Consider the following 22,219-nt stretch of genomic DNA (forward strand, 5'->3'; position numbering starts at 1 on the left):
TTTTTCACCCGAACACATAATTTTTTTTTTTTTTTTGTCCTTATAAAGGAGTTAACTTTGTTATCTCCTAGTAAGTATAAATATCTCCAGCTGGGCAACCCTTTTCCTGGTTTAATGTTTGTTCTTGCTTCCTGGTCTCTCTCACCATTAAATCTTGCAACAGGCCTCTTCTACTGACAAATTTTTTCATGTAAGTTGTACTTTTCCAAAGAGACTTGCAATTCTTTTTGTCCCAGACCGCTTTAATCATGTGTTTGTTAAAACTTGGATAAGTAGCTTTCAAAAGCCTGTCCCTTTCTGAGCTTCATTATCCCTGTGGGCTACTCATTTTACCTGTTCATTTTTAAATAAGACTGAACCTCCTGCTGTTCTGGTCTTCTACAACATACACCTGGAAAATACATCCATTGCTGTATACTGTTAGGCGTTGTTTCAGCTTTTCAGTATCTATTCACATAATTTTGTGAGTGCAGGATATGTAAAACACTTCTCCCTTCTGCAGGGGAAGAGGAAATAGGATACACAAAACATCAATAATATGTTGTCTGCTCTTGATGCTATTGATCATTGAGCTGTTTACTTGTCTGCCAGCCCCTGAAAAGACAAGGGGAGTGATTCACTCAGAATGGTACTTTTTTCCTTTTCTTCTTTTTTCTCCTTCCCCCCTTTCCATTCTTTTTCCCCACATCCTTCCACCCTTAGGGATAAAACCCACAATACTTTGAGTAGTTACACGTTTTGTTATGGCTTTTTCTGTCATCACAGTTCCAGGTACTACTTTGGGCTGTAGAGACCATACTGTTAGTGTAAATGAATTGTAAATCACTTAAAATGAAGGAAAATAAAAAGAAATAATTGTTCTTTTGCTGTGCATACAGTGGGTATTTTTATTTCTAACTCATTCATCCTGGCTGGTGAACTTTGAATGATTCTTCTGTTGTATCTGTCTAATACAGTAATGGCATATAGATGAGAGTCAAATGCTCAGATGTTATCCAAACCATGTACGACTAATGAAAAAGTATAGAATAAGGCTTATTCTTCTATTGAAAAATACTTCTTCAGACAATAGCATTCAAAATTAAAGTTTTATGCATCAGTGGTAGCCTGATGTCTTTTCTTCTTGCTAACAAAGTACAGGTGTGAAATCAGACTAGTTTCTCAGTGATTTATTCTGTTTGTATTTGGCAAGGAGATTCTAGTCTGTAATCTTTTAAATATGTATGCTCTTATAGTTATCAATTCTTTGGGATTTTTGTATAGCAGTGCACTTACAAATAATTCTATTCTCACTAGAGTTAACTGTAATTTAGTGCATATAAAACTTCCACAGCAGTCCGTATTAGAAATGTTATGTCCTTTCCTCATCATTTGCACCTCCAGAGCAACTCATGAGTCTAAATTAATTTATTTAATATCAAAATAGTTTTGGTTGGGGAAGAGGTCAGAGTTTTTTCCTTAAGGTAAAGCCTTTTCTGTCTGAGATGACACAGGTCACTCAAACTTGAAGTTAATGGAAGAGAAGGGAGATAGGGAGCAGTTGCTGACTAGAGCCTGTATTTTACGTGATAGTTACTTACAATATAATGTTATTAGGAAGAAAAAACCTGAGGCAAGAAAAATATGAAAAAATGTTATCAAAAGGACCAGCTTGATACTTATTTTATCCCTAAAATATATTTCTGTAATAAGTTCAACTGTTAATTGTTGTATTGCAGAGCTCTTAGTTATTTTTTAATTAATTGAATGTATATGTATTAATATGCAACATACTAATCATCCTGTTTATTTCAGGATAATTGGCCCATGACTGAAAAAAACAGATGATATCATTATCAATCCATCATCAAATAATTATTCCAACTGCTTTATATATTTAATATAGATGGAATTCCTTTCGTATTCAAGTCAGCAGGAGCTTTGATATTGATTCCAGTGCAGCCAAGACTTTACCTGTGGACACTGGAATAAATGCCTATTGAAATACTCTCAAACAATTAGATCTTAGAGCATGTGATAACACCAAAAGGTTACCTCATCTAACATTTAGCAAAAGGAATTCTTTGTCTTGGCTAAAATGTAGTATTTATCTAAGTTTTAAAAGATACTGAGAGGTTGAGGACCAAGACTGCCTTCCAAAAAGAGTTTGGTCTGAAAACAGCTTTCAATAGAGGTTACTTTAATAGCAAGAAGATTTACCATGCACAAACCCCCCTGTTTAATTGCCATCCTCTTTGAGCAGAAGCCAGAGGACTAGGCAAAGTGCTGGCAGAATGCTTGAAGGTTATAAAGTATAAACTTGTAAAGTAAAAGTATAAACTCATTTTTGTTTCTTGATGCTATTTGGAATCAAAGAAGGTTTGTTAGTGTATGATTAGTCATGATTATCTTCTGCAAGACGTTAAGTCATGCAGCTGTTTGGAAACTTTATTAAATCTGTTACTACAGTTCACGCTCTGTTCCCCAGTGATGTCTTTTTTTCTCCCCACACTTTCTTTCCCCCCCCTTCCCCTCACCACTTTCTTTTTCTTTCTTTGTCCTTCCCTGTTGGGATAACTGCCAAACCCGAGCATTCCTGAAGATCGATTAGAAAGCTCTTGCTTCTCTCTTCACTTCATCAGTGTACAGACCTTCACTTAATGCTCTTTACATAGTTTCAACAGAAAGACCTTTAGCCAGCAGTTAAAAACTGTATGATGTTCAGTGCCTAAGGTAACAGTACAAGTTTGAACTCAAAATAGTAACTGTAGAAAAAAATAACAGGTTACATTGTAGGGTTTTTTAAAAAAACAAAGACAATCCTCTATACATTTATATTGAATTGTGTGAACTGGAATTATGTAACGTACCTTTTCAAGTGCGTGAGGTAAGTGTGTCAGAGGGAGGAGTAATTTAAGCAAGATGTAATAGTTCTCCTACGTGTTTCTACTTTGTTACTTTACATTCATATAATACTTTATATGCTGTACTTGTTACATTTGCTAATTTAGGTGACAAGTACTGGTGTAAATGAAAAGATTTCTAGTTAGAAGTTGAATTCTGCAGTAGTTGACAGGTCATATATGTATATTGTGTGTGTGCAATGGGTATGTGCATTTCTCTATACATTCTTTTTTACTAATACCTAAAGAACCATGTCAAGATTTCAGACATGTAGCTATATCAAAGCATAGAAGCAACCTAAAATGGAAAGCCCACAGGTGGCTAGGTGTGTCTCAGAGATATAACTCCAAAAAGCCACAAACTGTAGCACTTAGGAAAGCTATCTTAGGAGATATAGTAAGCCTGTATGAAGTTTTCTTTTCTCACTACTTGAAATGTGGATGATGAAAACAAACCCTGAGTCTTCAGAAGCATTTCTTGTGGTACTTGAAGCACAATGGTTGGGAAGAACAAACTGCTTGTTAGTTATGTTGAAAGTTGGCTGGATGGCCAGTCTTTTGAAAGCTCAGCATCTTATGGGTGGCAGGCAGTGAGTGGAGGGTGGAGAGGCTGGGCTTGCTTTATCTAGGGAAGGGAAGGCTCTGGGGTAGTCTTAATAGCAGACCCCCAGTTGCCTGAAGAGCAGCTTGTGGGAGTGACCAAGTTAAACTCTTCATGGTAGAGGCACAGAGTGTAAAAACAGCCCCCAACCCATGGCTAGAAATTGCAGCTTGAGAGGTTCAGATTGGATGTTAGGAAAAACATGTTAACTTGAGGGATAGTACAGCACTAGAGCAGGTTATCCCAAGGCATTGTGGAGTTTCCATTCATAGAGGGGCTGAGTATTGGCTAAAAAATGCCAAGCCTCAAGCAGTAACCAGCTGCGGTGCAAGCTGGAATTGTAACCCAAGCATGAGCTGGAACTGCAAGCCTCCAGAGGTTTCTTCAAAGCAGCGTTTGTATGATTTTAAGTGGCTTTGCCATGATCCCCATTTTATATACAAACAATATTGAGCAGAGCTATTTGTTTTCAATTTTCTGCTAATAACAGATGATTTCCTGGATTTTCCTTTGTACCAGTAGGAGTTAAATTTCATTTTGACTGTTACATAGCAAAGAATTGCTCGGAGGCAACTGAACTGGTGACAGAGGACAGAAAGACATAATACCCCTCTATGCCTTTCAAAAGTAAGTTTACTGCTTCTTGAAAGTTGGTAAAAGAGGAAGAAATGGCATGTTATGTAACATTTAAAATAATTTCTTCTACCATGAATTTCTTCTGTACATATGTGGGATGTTGTAAAAATTAAATGGGAATATTGTCAGGAAATCCTTTTGATTAATTAAAAAAACCCCTGCTTTCCTCTGAAGTTCTGTGGTAATGAACAACTAGTTACTGTCACCTTTTGTTCCTGAATTCTAAAGCAGAGGATGTGCAACATGCTTCAATATTACTGTATAGCTTGAAAAGCTCTAATATTAATCGGTAAATATTTAGAGTTGAAACTTTTCTTATGTTTGAATACTTTTTTTTTAAACAAGTGATAGCCACACATGAGCTAATGTAGCTTCTGAAGGCCTAGAAGTTGATTAAGAGCTATTGAATGAAATGAACCAAATAATATATTAACAGTGTATGATTAGCAGTATTCTCATCTTGTCCTGTTGTAAATTGGTGTAGGTTTAGCAAAAAGTTTTAAAAATCAAGTTTACCAGTGCTGTGCAACTTCTTAAGTAAATCAGCCTTTTTAAGTGAATCAATACTGAGGCAATGGCTCCATTGTGGTGTTCCTCTCTTCTTCTGCAGCTCTTTGTCTCCTGAACTGTATGTGATTTGTCTAAGTTTTACCCATGACCCTCACTAAAATGTAGTGATTATGTAGATGTACTAAGAAAGAGGTATTTGCTATATTTAAAAAGTGTCAGTGCTGATCTTTGTGAAATGTGTTGTGCCCATGGGGAAGGAGACCGACTTTGAAGTAGGCAGGAATGAGCTTGTCTAGTCGGTGGGTTTAATTTCAGTTTACAGTGGCATCTGCTGATCTGTTTGGTGATACCGTGGTTTTTCATCTATGTTACCACGTCGGTGGAAGGGTTAGGCACTGCTGTGCTTTCTGAATGCCTGGAATCTTGCAGTTTTCAGGGGCAGACTTTCTACATTGATAGATATATAAATCTGGTGATAGCATCTTGTACTACATCAAAGACGACTGTGGCGACTCATTCTTCAACTTCAGGCTATGTTAAGCTTGTGCTGTCCTTTCCTAATAAGCATGACCGTGTCGCATCCCTGGGTCAGCCTGAGGATTTTCACCATATAGTGTGCCCTGTTTCCAGGCCTTCATCTGCAGATGACCTCAGTTGCCCATCTTCTATTGAAACTTCTAAACGAATATTCAAATACATTGTTAGGTCCTGGTCTGTCCCTATTTCCCTTGTGTGGTATTGTTATCCCCTGGCTGATATGGTGCCTTGCCTGCCCCAGTCCTTGCTGAAACTGATTCTTCAGAGTTGTTCAACACTGTTTGTGCAGTAATGATCTTTTTTTTTTCTTCTGTTTTGTTCTTTTTTGGAGGGAGGATGGGGAGGATGGTTGTTAATAGAAAGGCAGACAGATCACAGCAGCAGTGCGTATAGCTTTGGAGTTACACAGCTGACCACTGTAAATCTGGCTGAACTTGTTGCTCCCTTTTCAGTGTAACTTGGACTGATTTACCCCTAAAATAAAGTCAGGAATTGCAAAGTGAATGGCAAAGGATAGAGACTGTAGTCTCAGCTGCTTTCAGGTTGATGTGCTCTTCACACAGTTTACTCAAGAGAAACTTTCAGAACATGCGTGAACTCAGCAGGAAAAAGTTTTTTGGGGTACAGTGGTACAACTGACATAGAACAGTTAAAAGGAATATTGCAGCTTATCTGAAGAGAAATAACAAGCTTCATTATCCAGTGATGGCAATTAGTTTGCTTTGTAGTCATACAAAATAATTCTTTTATAAGAGAAGAAATTCCACTGTGCAAGAGCAAATATTTGAAATGGACCAAGTGATGTGTGTGGGAATTTGATATGTTCATGGAACACTGTTGTGTGCTAAAGTAAATAGATATTTTTCCTTCACAGAGGAGCTGAAGGTACTGTAGATGCCACAACTTCTGTTCACTGATTGGCCACATGCCTTTTCTTTCCTTCCCCCCCCCCCCCTTTTATTTTTTTGACTTCTTGTTTGATATGCCTGGGTACTTACAGTCCTTGTTTGCAGTGCTGTTGTTATCATTGTCCGGATGACACAAAGAAAATACTTTTTTAATATGTTGTGAAACATAACATGATTTATAATCCTGTGTGTACTTTTAAAGAGAAAATGAACCACTGAATATAGTGTGGTCAGACACCACACTTTGACATGTTTGTCTGAAATGGTGGACCTTCGCATACTTTGGAAATAACATTCTGGTGTACTAATCTCTGGGAAAGTCATTTCTATTATTTTTGGCTCCTGTGTTTAGCACGCAGCTCTCAGTTGACATACTATACATTATAGAAAAATGCTTGTGACTCAGCTAACAAAAACCCAATAAAGTGCCTAAATTAAGAATCCTGGTTTTGTGCCTTTTGGCATGTGTGCTTTTTTTCTTATTACTGCGTGCTGTCCTCTCTTACTTGTACACAAGGCAGTCAGGCCTCTGCAGCAGTGTGTGGATACTGGCAAGACCACACTCCATCAGTTTTGTATAAGCAGCAATTCTGCTTAAAAGAAAATTTACCATTTTCATGCCACAAGTAGAAGGCACAAGTCCAAAAGAGTAGAAGGCAAAAATCTGTCAGACTTTAAATTATATTTAAGTATAGATTAATTCTTTTAAAATAGCAATGCTGTTTCTGTGGCCCTCTTTTCTTGCACTACATTCATTTAGCTGTCAGCCTTTACATGTAGCTATAATAAGGTACAATTGCAGTGTATATTTTCATTGTAGACTGAGACATATATAGTTTTACATAGATGACTGTTCATCATAATGCTAGTTATAAAACAGTCACAAAAATAAGATGAATTATCTAACTGAAAAAGACAATGAATACCTGAAAACTGGGCCTACAAGAAGGCTGCAGAGGGACTTTTTACAAGGGCATGTTGTGATAGGGCAAGGGCCAATGGTTTTAAACTAAAAGAGGCTAGATTTAGATTAGATATTAGGAAGAAGTCTTTCACTGTGAGGGTGGTAAGACATTGCAACAGGTTCCCCAGAAAAGTTGCAGATGCCCCATCTCTGAAGTATTCAAGGCCAGGCTGGACAGGGCTTTGAACAACCTGATCTAGTGGGAGCTGTCCCTGCCCATGACAGGAAGGTTGGAACTAGATGATCTTGAAGATCCCTTCCAGCCCAAACCGTTCGACACTGTCCCACATGACATCCTTGTCTCTAAATTGGAGTGTCATCAGTTTGATAGGTGGACCACTCGGTGGATAAAGAACTGGCTGGATGGTCACACTCAAAGAGTTGTGGTCAACGGTTCAGTGTCCGGCTGGAGATCAGTAACGAGTGGTGTCCCTCAGGGATCGGTGTTGGGACCGGTCTTGTTTAATATCTTTGTCACCGACATGGACAATGGAATTGAGTGTGCCCTCAGCAAGTCTGCCAATGACACCAAGCTATGTGGTTCTGTTGATATGCTAGAGGGAAGGAATGCCATTCAGAGGGACCTTGACACACTTGTGAGGTGGGCTGATGCCAACTTCATGAAGTTTAACCATGCCAAGTGCAAGGTCCTACACCTGGGTGTGAGCAATCCCAGGCACAGCTACAGGTTGGGCAAAAAGGAAATTCATGGTAGTCCTGTGGAGAAGGACTTGGGGGTGTTAGTCAATGAGAAAATGAACATGAGCCAGCAGTGTGCGCTCACAGCCCAGAAAGCCAACTGTATCCTGGGCTGCATCAAGAGGAGCATGACCAGCAGGTTGAAGGAGGTGATCCTGCCCCTCTACTCTGCTCTTGTGAGACGTCACCTGGAGTATCGTGTGCAGTTCTGGTGTCCTCAACATAAAAAGGACATGGTACTGTTAGAACAAGTCCAGAGGAGGGCCACGAGGATGATCGGGAACTGGTTCACCTCCCATATGAAGACAGGCTGAGAAAGTTGGGGCTGTTCAGCCTGGAGAAGAGAAGGCTGCGTGGAGACCTCATAGCAGCCTTCCAGTATCTGAAGGGTGCCTCCAGGGATGCTGGTGAGGGACTCTTCGTTAGGGACTGTAGTGACAGGACAAGGGGTAACGGGTTGAAACTTAAACAGCAGAGGTTTAGACTGGATATAAGGAAGAAATTCTTTACTGTGAGGGTGGTGAGGTACTGCAATGGGTTGCCCAGGGAGGTAGTGAATGCTCCACCCCTGGCAGTGTTCAAGACCAGGTTGGATGAAGCCTTGGGTGATATGGTTTAGCGTGAGGTGTCCCTGCCCATGTCAGGGGGGTTAGAACTAGATGATCTTAAGGTCCTTTCCAATCCTAAATATTCTATGATTCTGTGAAAACAAAATAATATTAATAACTGCCCAGTATGAAACTATGAACTTATTTTGTTACTAAAGTTATTAATAGGAAATTCTGAGAATTCCTGTGATTTACTGACTGAAATTTCAAACTGACGCTATACACGTGTTTAGAAAAAGCCAAAGATAATAAAAGTCATGTGCTGTAGAATAAAGAGGCTTTTTTTTTCATTTGATGTGCTTATGGAATTAAAATTTACAGTCTAGAGATCTAATCATTGTATGTCACAATGTTAAAATGTGTCCAGTTTAGGTCAGTGCCTGGTTTTTGCAGCTAAATACCCAATATAAGCTAATTCCAGCTGCTGAATGTAAATATTAGGTGCTTGAGAATGAGGTTCCTTGAGTTGCTCAAGGAAGAGAGTGGTTGGGGCTCTGAAAGGCATAGCTCCTACTCACCAGCAGAGTGCTTTCTTTTTGGTAAGTCCTCATAGATACAAATTCATAACCTGACAAGTTTTGAAAGGCTTATGTAGACTTCATAAGTCTACAAAGAAAGACTTCAGGCATAATAACTGAAGTCATTACGCCTGAAGAGAAACCACCTTTTCAGGGGTTTCAAGTGCTACTGTGTGCTTTAAAAATCAAATGTAGTTGGCTTATTTCTTCTGGATTCATTTGCTGTTGCATTGTAAAACATTAATTTAATTTTACATGTGTTTAGCCTAACAACGCTGTGAAGAATTTTGAAGAATGCCCTTTATTGAGGCTTGTCAGTAAATGTCTAATTTCTTGTACTTGGTGACTTTCCAAGTTTCCGAAGCATGTCCCAGTATCTTTTACTGTACTGGGATAACATTGTTGTGACACAGCCCTCAGGAAGGAGGCAGTCATCAAAATCCTTATCACCAGACTCAATATATGTAGGGCAGTCTCCATTAACAAGAGAGAAAGTTGGATGATACTGTTTGTGGTAGGTGAGAGCAGACCTCTCCCTGTATCCTCATGCAATTTCTGTGCAGTCTTCAGTAATAACTGAATCTGCATGACATAGTCCCTTGGGCTGCTGGGCTTCTGTGAGGATTCTGGTGTTTATGGTCATATTGCTTTTATCTCCAGTTGAATGTCTGTTCTGCTTTCTGAATGGCATTTAAGGCTTGGGTCTGAATAACATTTTGCCAGCAAAGTAATACCACTTTTGGGTTGTTGTTGCTATACAGATTTTCCAAGCAGAAATTTCTTGCAAGGTGAAGAAAAGCAAAACAAAAGTGTCCTTATCTGTGCATCCTATACAAACACCTTAGGAAAAGAAGAAATGAGTATTGATGCATGTGTTTTCTGTCTTTACTATAGGGGTGCAGGATCCTCAGCATGAGAAGATAATTACTGTGACTACTAATGGAAGTATTCACAGCCCCAAGTTTCCTCACACATACCCTCGTAATACTGTGCTAGTATGGAGATTAGTAGCAGTAGATGAAAATGTATGGATACAGCTTACTTTTGATGAACGATTTGGGCTTGAGGACCCAGAAGATGACATTTGCAAGTAAGTTACTTTTCCTTTAACTTAAAAAATGTGAAGGGAGGTGTGGGGGATGGAACAAAAGCGTTGCTTGAGTTTTGCAAAAATGATGCCTGTGTGTCAATATATTTTTAAAATGTATCTTTTAAAGTATTGGTTTATGACTTTGTTTTGCCATGCTAGAGAAGGATTTCATGCTTGAAAGCTTTGGGATCCCCCCATTTTTCCTTCTGCATAGAGTATCTGCACCACAGATATTTTATTATACAAAAAAAAAATGAAATATTAAATACCTCACTCAAAAGTTTTGACATCTGGAAAAATATTCTTGACAGAATGTTAGAGGAATGAATGTCTAATTTTTACGGGGATGATTTGGGTAGGCAAGATACCTGAAGTGGAATTCAGGTCACGACACAAAGTACTACATCCCTGTTCAAAAAAAACAACTACCCTGCTGTACAGTATTTTAATGGCCTTTACTGGTCAAGTTCTCAGTTTTCTATGAAAAACAGCACTTATGGCATTAATTGACATTCTTGGATGGTATTGTTATTTTTCTGAACTTCAGTAATTCAGTACTCTGTCTGCTCAGTTGCTGGTCTGGGTTTCTGTAGGACCTGTGGAATCTGTGTTTCCTTTTTATGACTCACAGCTGGAGGCTTTGTAGCTTGAGTGGGAAACAGCCATGACATAGCAGGTACCAGAATGGATGTGGTTCTGAACCAAATCATCTGATTGATCAAGTTTTGGATATTTTGTGAGGTAGTAGAGGCTGACATTATATATGCTTTCTGTGGGTGGGTGAAAGGGGAGAGATCCTAAACTCTTGTATCCTGTATCTGCCTGCCATCAGAGCAACACATCGTAAAAAAAACCCAGCGTGTGAGCAGTGGTATGTTGCCTGAGCTCTTTTCAGTAAATCAACTAACAGATAAAATATGTCATTTGAATGGTAGATCCTCCTTTGATGTGTTCCTGGAGAGGTACTTCCCACAAGATTTTCCTTTCAAAGTAGTTGTTTGTTTTCTTTTCTTCTCTGTTTCTGGTTTTATTTTTTAGTACTTTATATACACATTTGATTTGATTTTTGATTTTAGTTTTTCTAATTAAGTGATACTTGGTTGTTTTTATATTTTTTTATCAACTTTTCACATCAAATTTGAATTTCCTGAATTACTTCTGCACTTATCCTTAGTTAGGTAAATGAGGTTCATAAAAGATGGGCATATATGTTCCTTTGGTAATTCTGGCAGGAGTAATTGTTGGGGCTGTGTCAGATATAATTAAAATACTAAGTACTACAAACATATGTTTGTTCAGATGAGTGTCCTCACTTTGCACAATAATTCTTTTCTCTAAATGAAAACTTAGCTTCCTTTTTCTTTGCATATGGTAGAGTGAAGGGGCAAGTGAAAGAAAATCCAGGTAGGGTGACTCATTCATCCACTTGCAAAGAAAAAAGTAAGATAAATTAAAATATTTTTAATGTTACAAGTAGACTAGTATTTTAATGGGAGTACATTTATTTTAAGTAAACAATGTGCTGAATACAGAAGTACTGGTCAAATTAAGAAACAGTAATCAGTCACTCGTAATCTTCACTCAGCTGTAATCTTATCATGCTCATATTTGTGCAGGGATACCAGGAAGTTCTATGAATGCAATTCCTGATACATGCACCTTTGAAGACACACTGGGGTTTTTGGCTTGGAAGATAATGACCTTCTGCAAAAGGAAGTTAATATTGTTGTTTTTAGACAAAAGAAGAAAACATAGCTAGGGTGCCTATGAAATTGAAATTCAGTAACAAACTCAGTAAAGGAAGAGAATATGTACCTTGTTTGATGTGATGAGTGTATAAATAATTGACCAGTTGATGAAATAACTAAAATACAGATAGGTTAATTACACAAAACAATTGCTCACAGGCCAGGTAAGCTACTAGTTATCAGAGTAATCTCTCTTTATAAGTAATGTCTTACGTTTCTTATCTCCTGTGGTTCCTAATAAAATTACTTGTTTTTCCAGTACCTCATGTAGAAAAGCTAAGGGGTTTTATTGACTGCGTCACGTACTCTTTATTGCTCCACTGTTTCTTCCATCTTTAAACACACAATCTGTAATGTTGCTGTAGAGTACTTGACAGTTTCTCCAAAGGCATGTTTATATGACAAAGGGCAGAATAAAATAGGACATTCAATTTAATGTATTATAACTCTGTACCTTACAGTCATCTGATCGTTTAGTTCTCACCTGTGATGGAAAGTAGGTAAAAATTGCAGCCTAGTAATGTTAAAATTCCTGTGCAACAGTGTACAGTTTGTACTAGGATATCTTTTTCTCCCATCTATAGTGTACCAGAGGACCTCAAGTGTTGCCTGTAGTGGTCATTCTCACAGTTTTTAGTTCCTCTACCTGCTTCTTAAGCTGCATGTTCTATTCAATGCGAGAGCTTTCTCCATCATTGCTATAGGCTGTAATGCCCTGAAGTGTCACCTCAGTAGGCTGACGAGAATACACTGGAGTATTAGTTTGAGATAATTAGAAGCTTTTAAATATCATAGGAATTCAAATATTGCTCACACATTGGGGAAAAAATGAAACAAAACCAGATCCAGCTGTATATAAAGACTGTTTTCTCTTAACATAGTTCTGTAACAGGGAAGCAGCAGTAGTGTTAAATAAAAAATGTCCTAGATGTATCCTGAAGCAATGGCAGGTTTCTGCCTGTATCTGGCTAACCTGACCTCCACACTCTGATTTCTCCAAAATCAGTTTTGACACTTCAAGGTATTCTATGAGATCTTTTCATCTAGCATGACTATACAGCTACAGTGAAGGTACTGACGTAGTCTCCACTTTAAATACTTTCCTGAATCTGAATCAGAGTGATCCTGCTTGGCTTTTTTTTCAACTCTGTTTTTAACTGTAATTCAGTTCACTTTGCAGTATCTACTAGGGCACCCCATTTGCATTACAGCAGACTGTTTCAGAACAGCAATCCTGACCTAGCCTCACCTGGAGCAACATTAACATGCATTGCTTGTTATACTAATTCTCACTAGTTCTAAGCGCAATTGTGGTGTTCTGTAAGTTTTGGAAGCAAAGTTTCAATTCTATTTTTTTAGAATAAACTTCTGATATTTTGCCTCTATTTCTCCAGGTTATTTTTGTTCTGGTTTTACAATTGTGATTTGCATGAAATTGAGGCAGTTCATCTCTGCATTGCTTAAAATACAGCTAATGTTTTTTAGCAATAGCTCTATTTCATCTGCACAGCATCCTTTCTGTGGGCTAAATGTTAAGAATCCACCGTGTCCTTTCCAAAGTCAGCAACAAACTTCAGACTACATGGAAAGTAAATCTGCATGTATCTCAGGAGAGATTCAGGTTATTTGGTTAATAATACAGATATATAAATCTCTGCAATATTGCAGTAATTTCAGTAATTGTATACTTTAATTTTAGTTGTGACTTGTGAAAGAAAGAGGTTGTGAACAAAAGAAATCTCCCAGCAAATGAAACAAGTAGGAAAGGAGAAGGATGCAATCTCCTGGCTGTTTTGTGCAGTGCTGTTCATGTGATTATAACTGGCAGTGAATTTTCCCTATATAAGAGAATTTTTATCTAACAGTCATAGTAGATTTACATTCTGGATGCCCACCCATTCTGATGAAGAGAAGCAGCAGCTTTTCTTCTGCTGATATGACAGCTGATAAGATAGGTCATTATTTTCATGATGCTAGCCCTTCAGTGCTGTTTTAATCATGAGGCCATTAGACTTATGTCTGACAGCTGCTGTCATCAAGGAGGTGCCGTAACTCTGTCTGACCAGGAGGGACTGATTTTTTGCTCAGTTGTTGCTTGTTGTCCAGATTTGTTGCTTTCTGTATCTGAGAACATGCAGTGGTAACAGCTGTGTGATCAAGTCCTCTATGACAGAGCATGGCTGTTAGAGTTGTCTGTAAAAGGTAGTCTGATGCTGTAAGTAGGTTGCACACTGGAGCATTACATACAAAACTGCAGTAGGAGAAGAAAAAGCTATTTTGTGGGAATTTTGGTTTGTTTTTTTTTTTTTGAGTGGTAGCAAGGGAGACTTTTAGCAGCTGCATATGTGAATCTGTTTATATAGTATTGTAAGTGAAGCATTTATCTATAATGTTTAGGAAGACTTCCCAAAACTTTCCCAATTAATATGCGTAATGCATGCAACTTTAGCCTGAAGAAAATTAATTGAGCCAAAGGCAGCTGTCAGTGCTAACATGGAGCAAAATATATGTGAGCAGTACTTTTTTTTTTGCTCGTCACATCAAATTAAATACATAACTCTTAATACTAGGAATGTGCTTCCTCTGAGGGAAGGATGATGCCTCTTTGGATGATGCTTTATGATACAGAGCTACATGCATTAAATTCACTACTTCCCTTTACTCTAACATCTCTGCAAGCAGCTTGCCTTCACTTCAGATCTGTCGTGACTGAACTGTGCCCAAGCTATTTCCTTCCACCCAGGGAACATCAAGGCTCTGTGGCAGAAAACATAACCCAGCCGCCTTCAACAGTCCTATGTGTTCCTAGTGAGTGTATTCCTAGGAAATTGTTGTCAAGGGTTAAAAAAATAGAAGATTTGGCTCCGTCTGACAAGACTGAAACAAATGTATGAAGAGGAAACATACAGATGCTGTCTTTAGTCAGTGGCTATGAAAAAGGAAAATATTTGCTTAGCTGTCTTTTTCTTTTTTTTGACATACATTGTGTCAAATGCAAACTATGCAGTGATAAGTTATGGTAAACACAAAAAGGCTAAACATTTTGTCATGTAATTTTCTAAAGAGATTTTTCTGTGTAATGTAAGGCACAGTGAGTAACTTGGACCACATGGAGCTTCCTTTCTGTAATTATTACAAATCTGTACATCCAGCATGTAGAGTAAAATGTGGATGAATGACTGCAACTCCTAAGTGCTTTGGTAAAAAGGAGGACAGATATTTTGTTTCTGTTTGGCCTCTTGTTATGGAAGTACCTTGGAGCATAACAGATCACATATATGAAAGAATAATGTCAGCATCTTTTTCATATAGAAAGATGAAAATCCACCCCAAAACATGGCCTCAGGGGAAAAAGAAAGGGTTTGAGATAGTTTGGTTAGGTTTTTTCTGAGTGCATTATTAAGGCAATATTGATATACTTGTGGAGAACGTACTAAAATTGAGCACAGATTCAGGAAAAAATGTAACTGTTCAAATAAATTATTAGTTCTGGGGCTTTTGAGGGGAGTGAGTTCCTTATCAAGGTCTAGTTCCCAAGAAAATTGTTTTCTAGACAACTGATGGGCTGTCCTTACTGTCAGGCGGTTTTAAATGCTTCTCATGGATTGTGATTACAGAGGGTGAAGTTATCTCTTAGGTAAGCACAAAGTTCAAGTTGGCTTTGAATAACTGGACAAAGACCTTTCAATGAACTCTGTATTTAAAGAGCTGGTGCAGGCAAGTCTCATGGTGGCTTGTTTGGCTAAGTAGCTGGACTGCTGGGATTTGGGAAGCTTCTTCCTCTTCCATTACCCATTCTGAAAATGCAGGGGTTGCAGCTGCCACCTCTGTTTGAAAATTCAGAAGGCAGTGAGGAGTCTCCCAGAATTTCTAAGGTTTCAAATTGAAAACAGGAAAAAGAGTCAGCACCAAACCCCACGGACTCTGAGAACAAAGATGAATGTTACAATGAAGACCAGTCCTTAACGCTCTCTTCTTACAGCTGTTGCCTTAGAATTTCAGTGTGTTTAATTTTAGCCACCTGTTTTTTATTAGATGCTATGTGTATAGGTGGGCTGGGCTCCGTTTAGATGGCTATGTATCAGTGATACGTCAGTGTCTCATTATTGGCTTTAACTTCTTCAGCAAAAAAGAAATCATGCTAAAGTTAAAATTTACTATAGCTCTGCTCTGCAAGTCAGATCCATTTGGATAGTATTGATTCCATTAATATATGGAATTATAAAATGCATACGAAATCTCATTCATCGATTCACAATTTCTTTTTTACTTTTTTCTTTTCCCAACACACTAGTTATTTGTTAATCACTTTTATTCAAAGCCTGAAAGGGGGTCTTATAATTTAAAAGGCTGGGATGAGTTCTAGCATTCAAGTGCCTTAGATTAATTGAAATTACTGATAGGAAAAAATTACTATGAAATAGCTAATTTATGTCCTTGGTAGCAACATTGGTGTTTTACTGGTGGCAGAAAAGTGGCATTTTCAGTGCAGTGCATAGAAAGTGCTGTAAAACTTGTGTTAAGGCAGCTGATGGAATACTTTCCATGTTTCTGGGATCGTTTGTTTTGATTTGGATTGGTTTTGATTTTCAGTTGCCTAGTCCATTTGCAAGACAACTGAATGGTGTCACCAGTTCAAGAGAGGTTTAAATGTTGAATGAATTTAAATGGAAGATGAGAGTGAGGGTTGGGCTTCAAAGTTTTTAAGAAGTTAGATTAATTTAGGGACAGTCCTTTGTTATAAAAAAATTGTTCTTTTCCATATAATGAAAAAAAGATTAAAACTACAAAGGTTATTTTTCTTCACGTGAGTTCAGTTGTAGTAATATTATTTCAATTTAATGAACACAGAAGGTTCCAATAGACTTGTACATCCTGCTGTCTATGCTTTGAAAAAAAAAGTGATTAGGTCTTTCATGAGAAGCAATATCTGGATCTGTTTCTGTTCTGATATCACCGAACAAAATTGTGGTTCCTTGTATTTTATTTTTTTATTTTATGTAAGATAGCTCTTTTTTTTCTTTTTTATTTTCCATAATTCCAGAACGAATTGATTCTTCGATTACCAAGTAATTCAAGCGCTACCTCATCATCCAGCTGATCCCATTTTGCTTGTTTAGCTACTGTCCACGGTTCACACTGGCTGAGGTGTGTGCTGTACCCAGAAGTATACTCATTCCTTTGGGTTCTCTACTGCTTGTTAAAAGTTGCTTTAATGTCACTCTCATGGTGACAGATTTGTAAATGTTACCAAGTAGATAATGCAGGCAGTACAAGAAGATTAAAAAAATTAGGAGACCAAAGCACAGTGCAGTTACAATGGATGCTACTCTGTAACACACATTTCTGAAGCTTCAAAAAGAGTAAATGCAGTTCTGCAGAAAGGGTTTAGAGCTGCAGAATTTACTCTCTAAGCAAATCAAAGTGCAATATAAAAGGGGGAAAGAGGAGATGCTTCCCTGAGCAGCATGAGAGGACAGTATAGCCTACCTACATGATATGATCAGAAGGACATGCTGCACAAACAGGGTCTGTCACTGCATTCTTGCCCACCCATATTTCCTTTCTTTACAGTAAATCCAGCAGTCATTTTTAATACCCACTGTTGCTATGGGTCACTCTAATGGGTATTATTTCACAAGTAATCTGAAACCTATTTTTACAGCCCAGATAAGTGTTAGGAGAGTGATTGCTGATGAGTGGACAGTTGACATAATCCCTTACTCCTTTTTCACACCGGAGGCTGCGCTCATTGCTTTAGAAAACATTTTAGGCTCCCTACAATTGATCTACTCAGTCTCAAGAAAGCTGTTTGAATAAAGTAAACTATGTCCACAGTATCAAAATATTTTTGTAAGTGATCCTAATCCTAATTTATTGCTTCTAAAATCGTTCCATGTTATCATAGTTGTCTGTTTCTAATGATGTACATTGGAGTAATTTTCTTCAAAAATATGTGTGGCACTTCTGGGTCTTGCTTCTGTCTAGTATGCTCTGGGAACAGCTGTTGTTGATGCAGATCCCCTGCTCCCTCCCCACCACTTGTTAAAAGTTAGAAGGAAATGTCCACTATAAGGAGGCACAGAAATGCGCTGTGAGCCATCACCACCTGAGCTTAGGGATCTAGGCAGACCTTGTAGCCCCCTCCAGTTTCTAGTATGGTAGGTCCTGATGTCAAGAGAAATGCAAGCTGCAAAGGCAGGCCCAGCAGCATAATCTGAAATTACCCTGTGTACTATCTAAATATCTCAGTTTGTACATAGTATGCACTCCTTTCCTAGTGCTTTCTGGTTACTGAAAGTCCCAGTACAGTTAAGCCCATAGGCTCACCATCAGGTTTATAAGCAGCTTTCTCCTGTTTGATCAGCAAGAATAGCAAACATACCAACTGTCCTGTTACTAGATGAATGGTTGTATTTCTTCACCTGTTATGCAGCTTTTCTTTCTTCTCGTCCTTCCCTTCCCTCTTTTCCTCTCACTAGATGCTGTGGTCACTTTGATTGCTTCTCTATGCGCATCATCAATGTTTTAACAAAGTGTGTTGCTCGCATGAAATTGTAGTTAGGCAGCATTACCAGCAAATAGTGTCAGACAAATCAGTAACAGTCCTAGCTTCACTTGATGCTGCTCCATTAGGATAAAGTGAAATGTAATGCAGTTTACATTAATCTGTTCTTATCTGATGATGGGGATATCTGTGAAGACGTATGTGGATGAGAAATTGCAGAAAGGAAGTTTGTTTTTATAAAAAAGGTCAGATGGCCATGTGGAAGTGTCATAGGGGTTTTATAAGGTAAAATGAATAATTTTTTTTCCTTTTCTGACTGTAATATGCGAAGAGAAAAACAAGTAAAGTAGCAGCAATTAAGTAGTACTGCTTCATACTAGCCTTTAATTCATTTGCTGTGACTGGATTAAAAATAGGCTTGCATAATTTTATGACCACTAACTTACAGCTAGATAAACTGAAGTGAGAACAAACTCCTTACACTCTTTAGGTGAAAACTGATCACCTGCTAGGGTTGGGAACAAATTTTTTTCTGCCTCATGTGGTCTTATGCGACTGCTTGGTTACATTATAGGGATTTTCCACTTTCAGTTGAAGTAGCAATTACTAACCTGTCCTAAGCAGGATATTGGCCTTCATGACAAATGGTCTGTCTGGGATCGGTAAATCCTGTGTGCTAGCATAGCAGCCAAGAGGCCATATGTTATTGTATTGCTGAACTAAAGAAATAAAGGTATTTTCATTCAAATAAACATAGGTGGAGCCAGAACCTCTATTGAGGTAGACATAAGGGAAGGTAAAGGGAGAGAGGAAACAACCATAATGATGCCATGATGATGCTGTATCATTGGAGTATGCTTGAGGGGAAGGGGTGCTGCCTGTACTGCCATGGGCGAATCTTCGCACTCTGAAAATACCCCTTGGTCATTTTCTGTTTGTTTTCCAAAATGCACTTTTGATTATTGTTATGAAATTGCTTAACCAGTAGTTTTCACATTGTGCATTGGAGTCATTGCTACATTCCAGGTTATAAGAAATGTGCATAAGGAAAAATTACTATTTGGGATGCTAGAATTAATATTTTAAATGCTGCTTGAAAAACAATGGTAAAAATATGGAACTTCCACAGCAGCTGGAACAGATATATTGACTACTGTGTCAGTAGTGTTAGACATTTTATAGTGAATTAACAAGAATTCTTTACAGCCTTGGCTGTTGATGTGAGCTCAGAGCTCCACTGATGATTTTGGTTTTGTACAAAATATTGATCTGTACAGTAAGAACATGTGATTTATTATGAGCACTGTAATTTCCAAGATACAATGTACCAGACTCTACAGAGAAGTACTGGGAAAAAGCTGGTCAGGCACTTCATTGTCCAAAATCTGGAGAGGGTAGTACTGTATGGTGTAGAATACTTACTGAGCTGGTATGCTGTCTGGAGCAATGGACTGATTCTTTATGAATGGAAATGTGCTTTAGAGAGTACAATGTCCAGTGCAGCGGGACTCTGATTTCTGATGGCTGTATCCACATGGTGTACTGTAAGTATATAATAATAATAACAACATGTACAGGTATTACCTCAGGGGGCCGGGGACCACATAGTGACAAAGAATTAGGAGTACTGGCAAGAGTAATCCATCTTATTGTCACTTTTGTTACATGCATTATTACTTCATAACATGTGCAGGATGCTGAAGAAATCTATGGTCCACATATGCAGTCAGGAGCAGAAAGCAGACTGGAGGCAAAACAGTGCAAGAAGGTGTTCCATGTAAATGTTACCCATTTTCTAGTCCTTGAAAAATAACCTTTCCAAGTGACTTTGATTTTGTAGAAAATCTTTTTTACTCACTGTATTTTATGTGGCTACAGGAAAATATGTAGTCAAATAAGAAAAAGGTAAATATAGCATAGTAACCCTGAGCGATGGAAACTCATGGAAACTTACTGCCTGTGGAACATCTTTCTTTGCATTTTAAGATGAAGGCCAAGGTAAGTAAATGGACTGAGGTATCATTTGTAAGCGAATTCATTTATGTTAGTATGTTTTTCCAAGCTCTGCAATTTTCCAAAATTCACCTTTGTCTTTAATACATAGTAATAATAATGTTAGTATGAATTTTCATGGACCTTTTTGTTTTGTATCTCTGTTCTACTCATATTTTCAGACAAAACTTAATCCTTATTTAAAGAGAGCTAAACATGTTTCTTACACTGACTTGACACCTGAGATACCTACCATTATGTGGCACAAAGAAGTATAGGTAGGTTCTAAGAAATTTGGCAATCAGCCTTTTAAAAGAAGGAGTGTGGGAAACCATCTTCGTTCCTTCTTACCTCCACTTTTGATCTTCAGTATTACAGTGTCTTTTTCTATAAGATTCTTATCCAACTGCTTGCAATAATGTACCAATAGAAGTTACACCACTGTTAATTAGTTTGTAGTACAGGCTGTCAAGGACTGAATTCTGTGGTTGCTGTATTCCTGGAAATACATCTTTGCATGCTTTATCTGTATCAGTATTTTGACATTTGCATCAATAGTTACAGGCTCACTGCCTGAATATAGTTTTGTTTCAGAGCATGAAGTACATTTACCAATGTATCTAGTTTACAGTTTCTCATTCTTGTGGAAAAGTCAATTTGCTGTTCATTCCACAAGGCAGAAGTTACTTTCAGAGACTACAGGATGTTCACATACGTAATATGGAGATACTTAAATGCTTACCAGTGCACCTAGATACCAGTCATGATGATTTATTTCCTAGAGGTGTTTGAGTGCCAGTGTAGTAGTCATCAGGGAAATAATATGTTTTCAGCAAGATTAGGTTTATCGATTGGCACTCAAGTAAACTTTTGATATACAGGGGAATTTGGGGAGGTGGCTAAAGGTATGCGTTTCTTAGGGTTTCTTGTTTCTGTGTGCAGTGCTTTCACTCCTGTTCACCAAGTGGCAAACCAATTATGCAATGTGCATAGGTCTCAGCTTCACGTGATGCCTCCATTTTTCTGCAGATCCACAGAAAATGGAAATCTGTTTTCTGGTAGACTGCAGAGCAGCAATACAACAGTTAATTTCTCCAAATCAAGTAACCAGTGCATCCTTTTATTTTTATGAAAATGTTCAAATGTTTGAAGATTAGAATTCTGGTGTTTGAACGCTGTCTTGTTTTTCACTTTCACTTGTAGTGTTGTAAATGTACTTTTATGATCAAATTGCCTTACAGTGAATAAAGGGGAAGAAAACTGAAGTCTAAGGATTAAACTTTTTTTTTTTTCATGTGTCCTAAATACCAAGGTAGAAATACAGAGAGAGTTGTGCAGTTGTCTTAGAAGCCTCAGGCTGTTACTAATCAGTATGAGGAAAGATTAAATAGAGAGAACCATGGCAACCATCTAACATTTGTGAATGAATCTGTGTTTCCATAAGGCAGTTCCTAATGTACAGTACTGCATATTCTAAAATAGATGTATTCAGAGTAGGTTGGCACAGAAACTACAACCCATATTTGGTGAGTGACAGTTAGAAATGTTCTCTGTTTATACCTTGAGTATCTTTATTTTACGGAAAATGTAGACATGGCAGGATACTTGGGGTTTTTATGCTCATTTGCTGTATTGGCTGGGAGTGATGTCTATTGCTGGAAGAGATATTTGTGTATAATTAAACATCATTTTCTGAGTACAGAAACCTGACCTCATCAGTTATTTATTTGGATTATATCTGGGTATGCTGTTTCTTTCCAGTGACTGTTATAACACAGTATGTGTAGGATCAGCAGATACAGGTACTACTATGGAAATTTATGCATATCATTGCTGTTCCATCATCTTTTCTCTGGTTTTAGGTTAACACATAAAGCATGACAGAAAATACAGAATGTAACTCTCAAATGCTGGATAATCTGTAATGATATCCAAAGGAGTTTCCTCTTATAGCGGAAGGCACTGCCAAACCCTTCTAAAGTGGATGAATGCTATGGATAAATTACCCATGCAGTGAG

At 37.9% G+C, this 22,219-nt stretch overlaps 1 protein-coding gene across 1 annotated transcript in view; it reads left to right on the plus strand.

The window, feature by feature from the left end:
- The window catches only part of PDGFC (platelet derived growth factor C), a 132,711-nt gene that overhangs the window by 69,177 nt on the left and 41,315 nt on the right, over window positions 1-22,219 (plus strand). The window contains exon 2 of the mRNA XM_031048849.2: window positions 9,758-9,953. Within this exon, the coding sequence (XP_030904709.2) occupies window positions 9,758-9,953 (196 nt within the window). The remainder of the gene's footprint in view (window positions 1-9,757; window positions 9,954-22,219) is intronic.

Source organism: Melopsittacus undulatus, chromosome 7, assembly GCF_012275295.1.
Source record: "Melopsittacus undulatus isolate bMelUnd1 chromosome 7, bMelUnd1.mat.Z, whole genome shotgun sequence".
In the NCBI taxonomy this organism is placed as follows: Eukaryota; Metazoa; Chordata; class Aves; order Psittaciformes; family Psittaculidae; genus Melopsittacus; species Melopsittacus undulatus.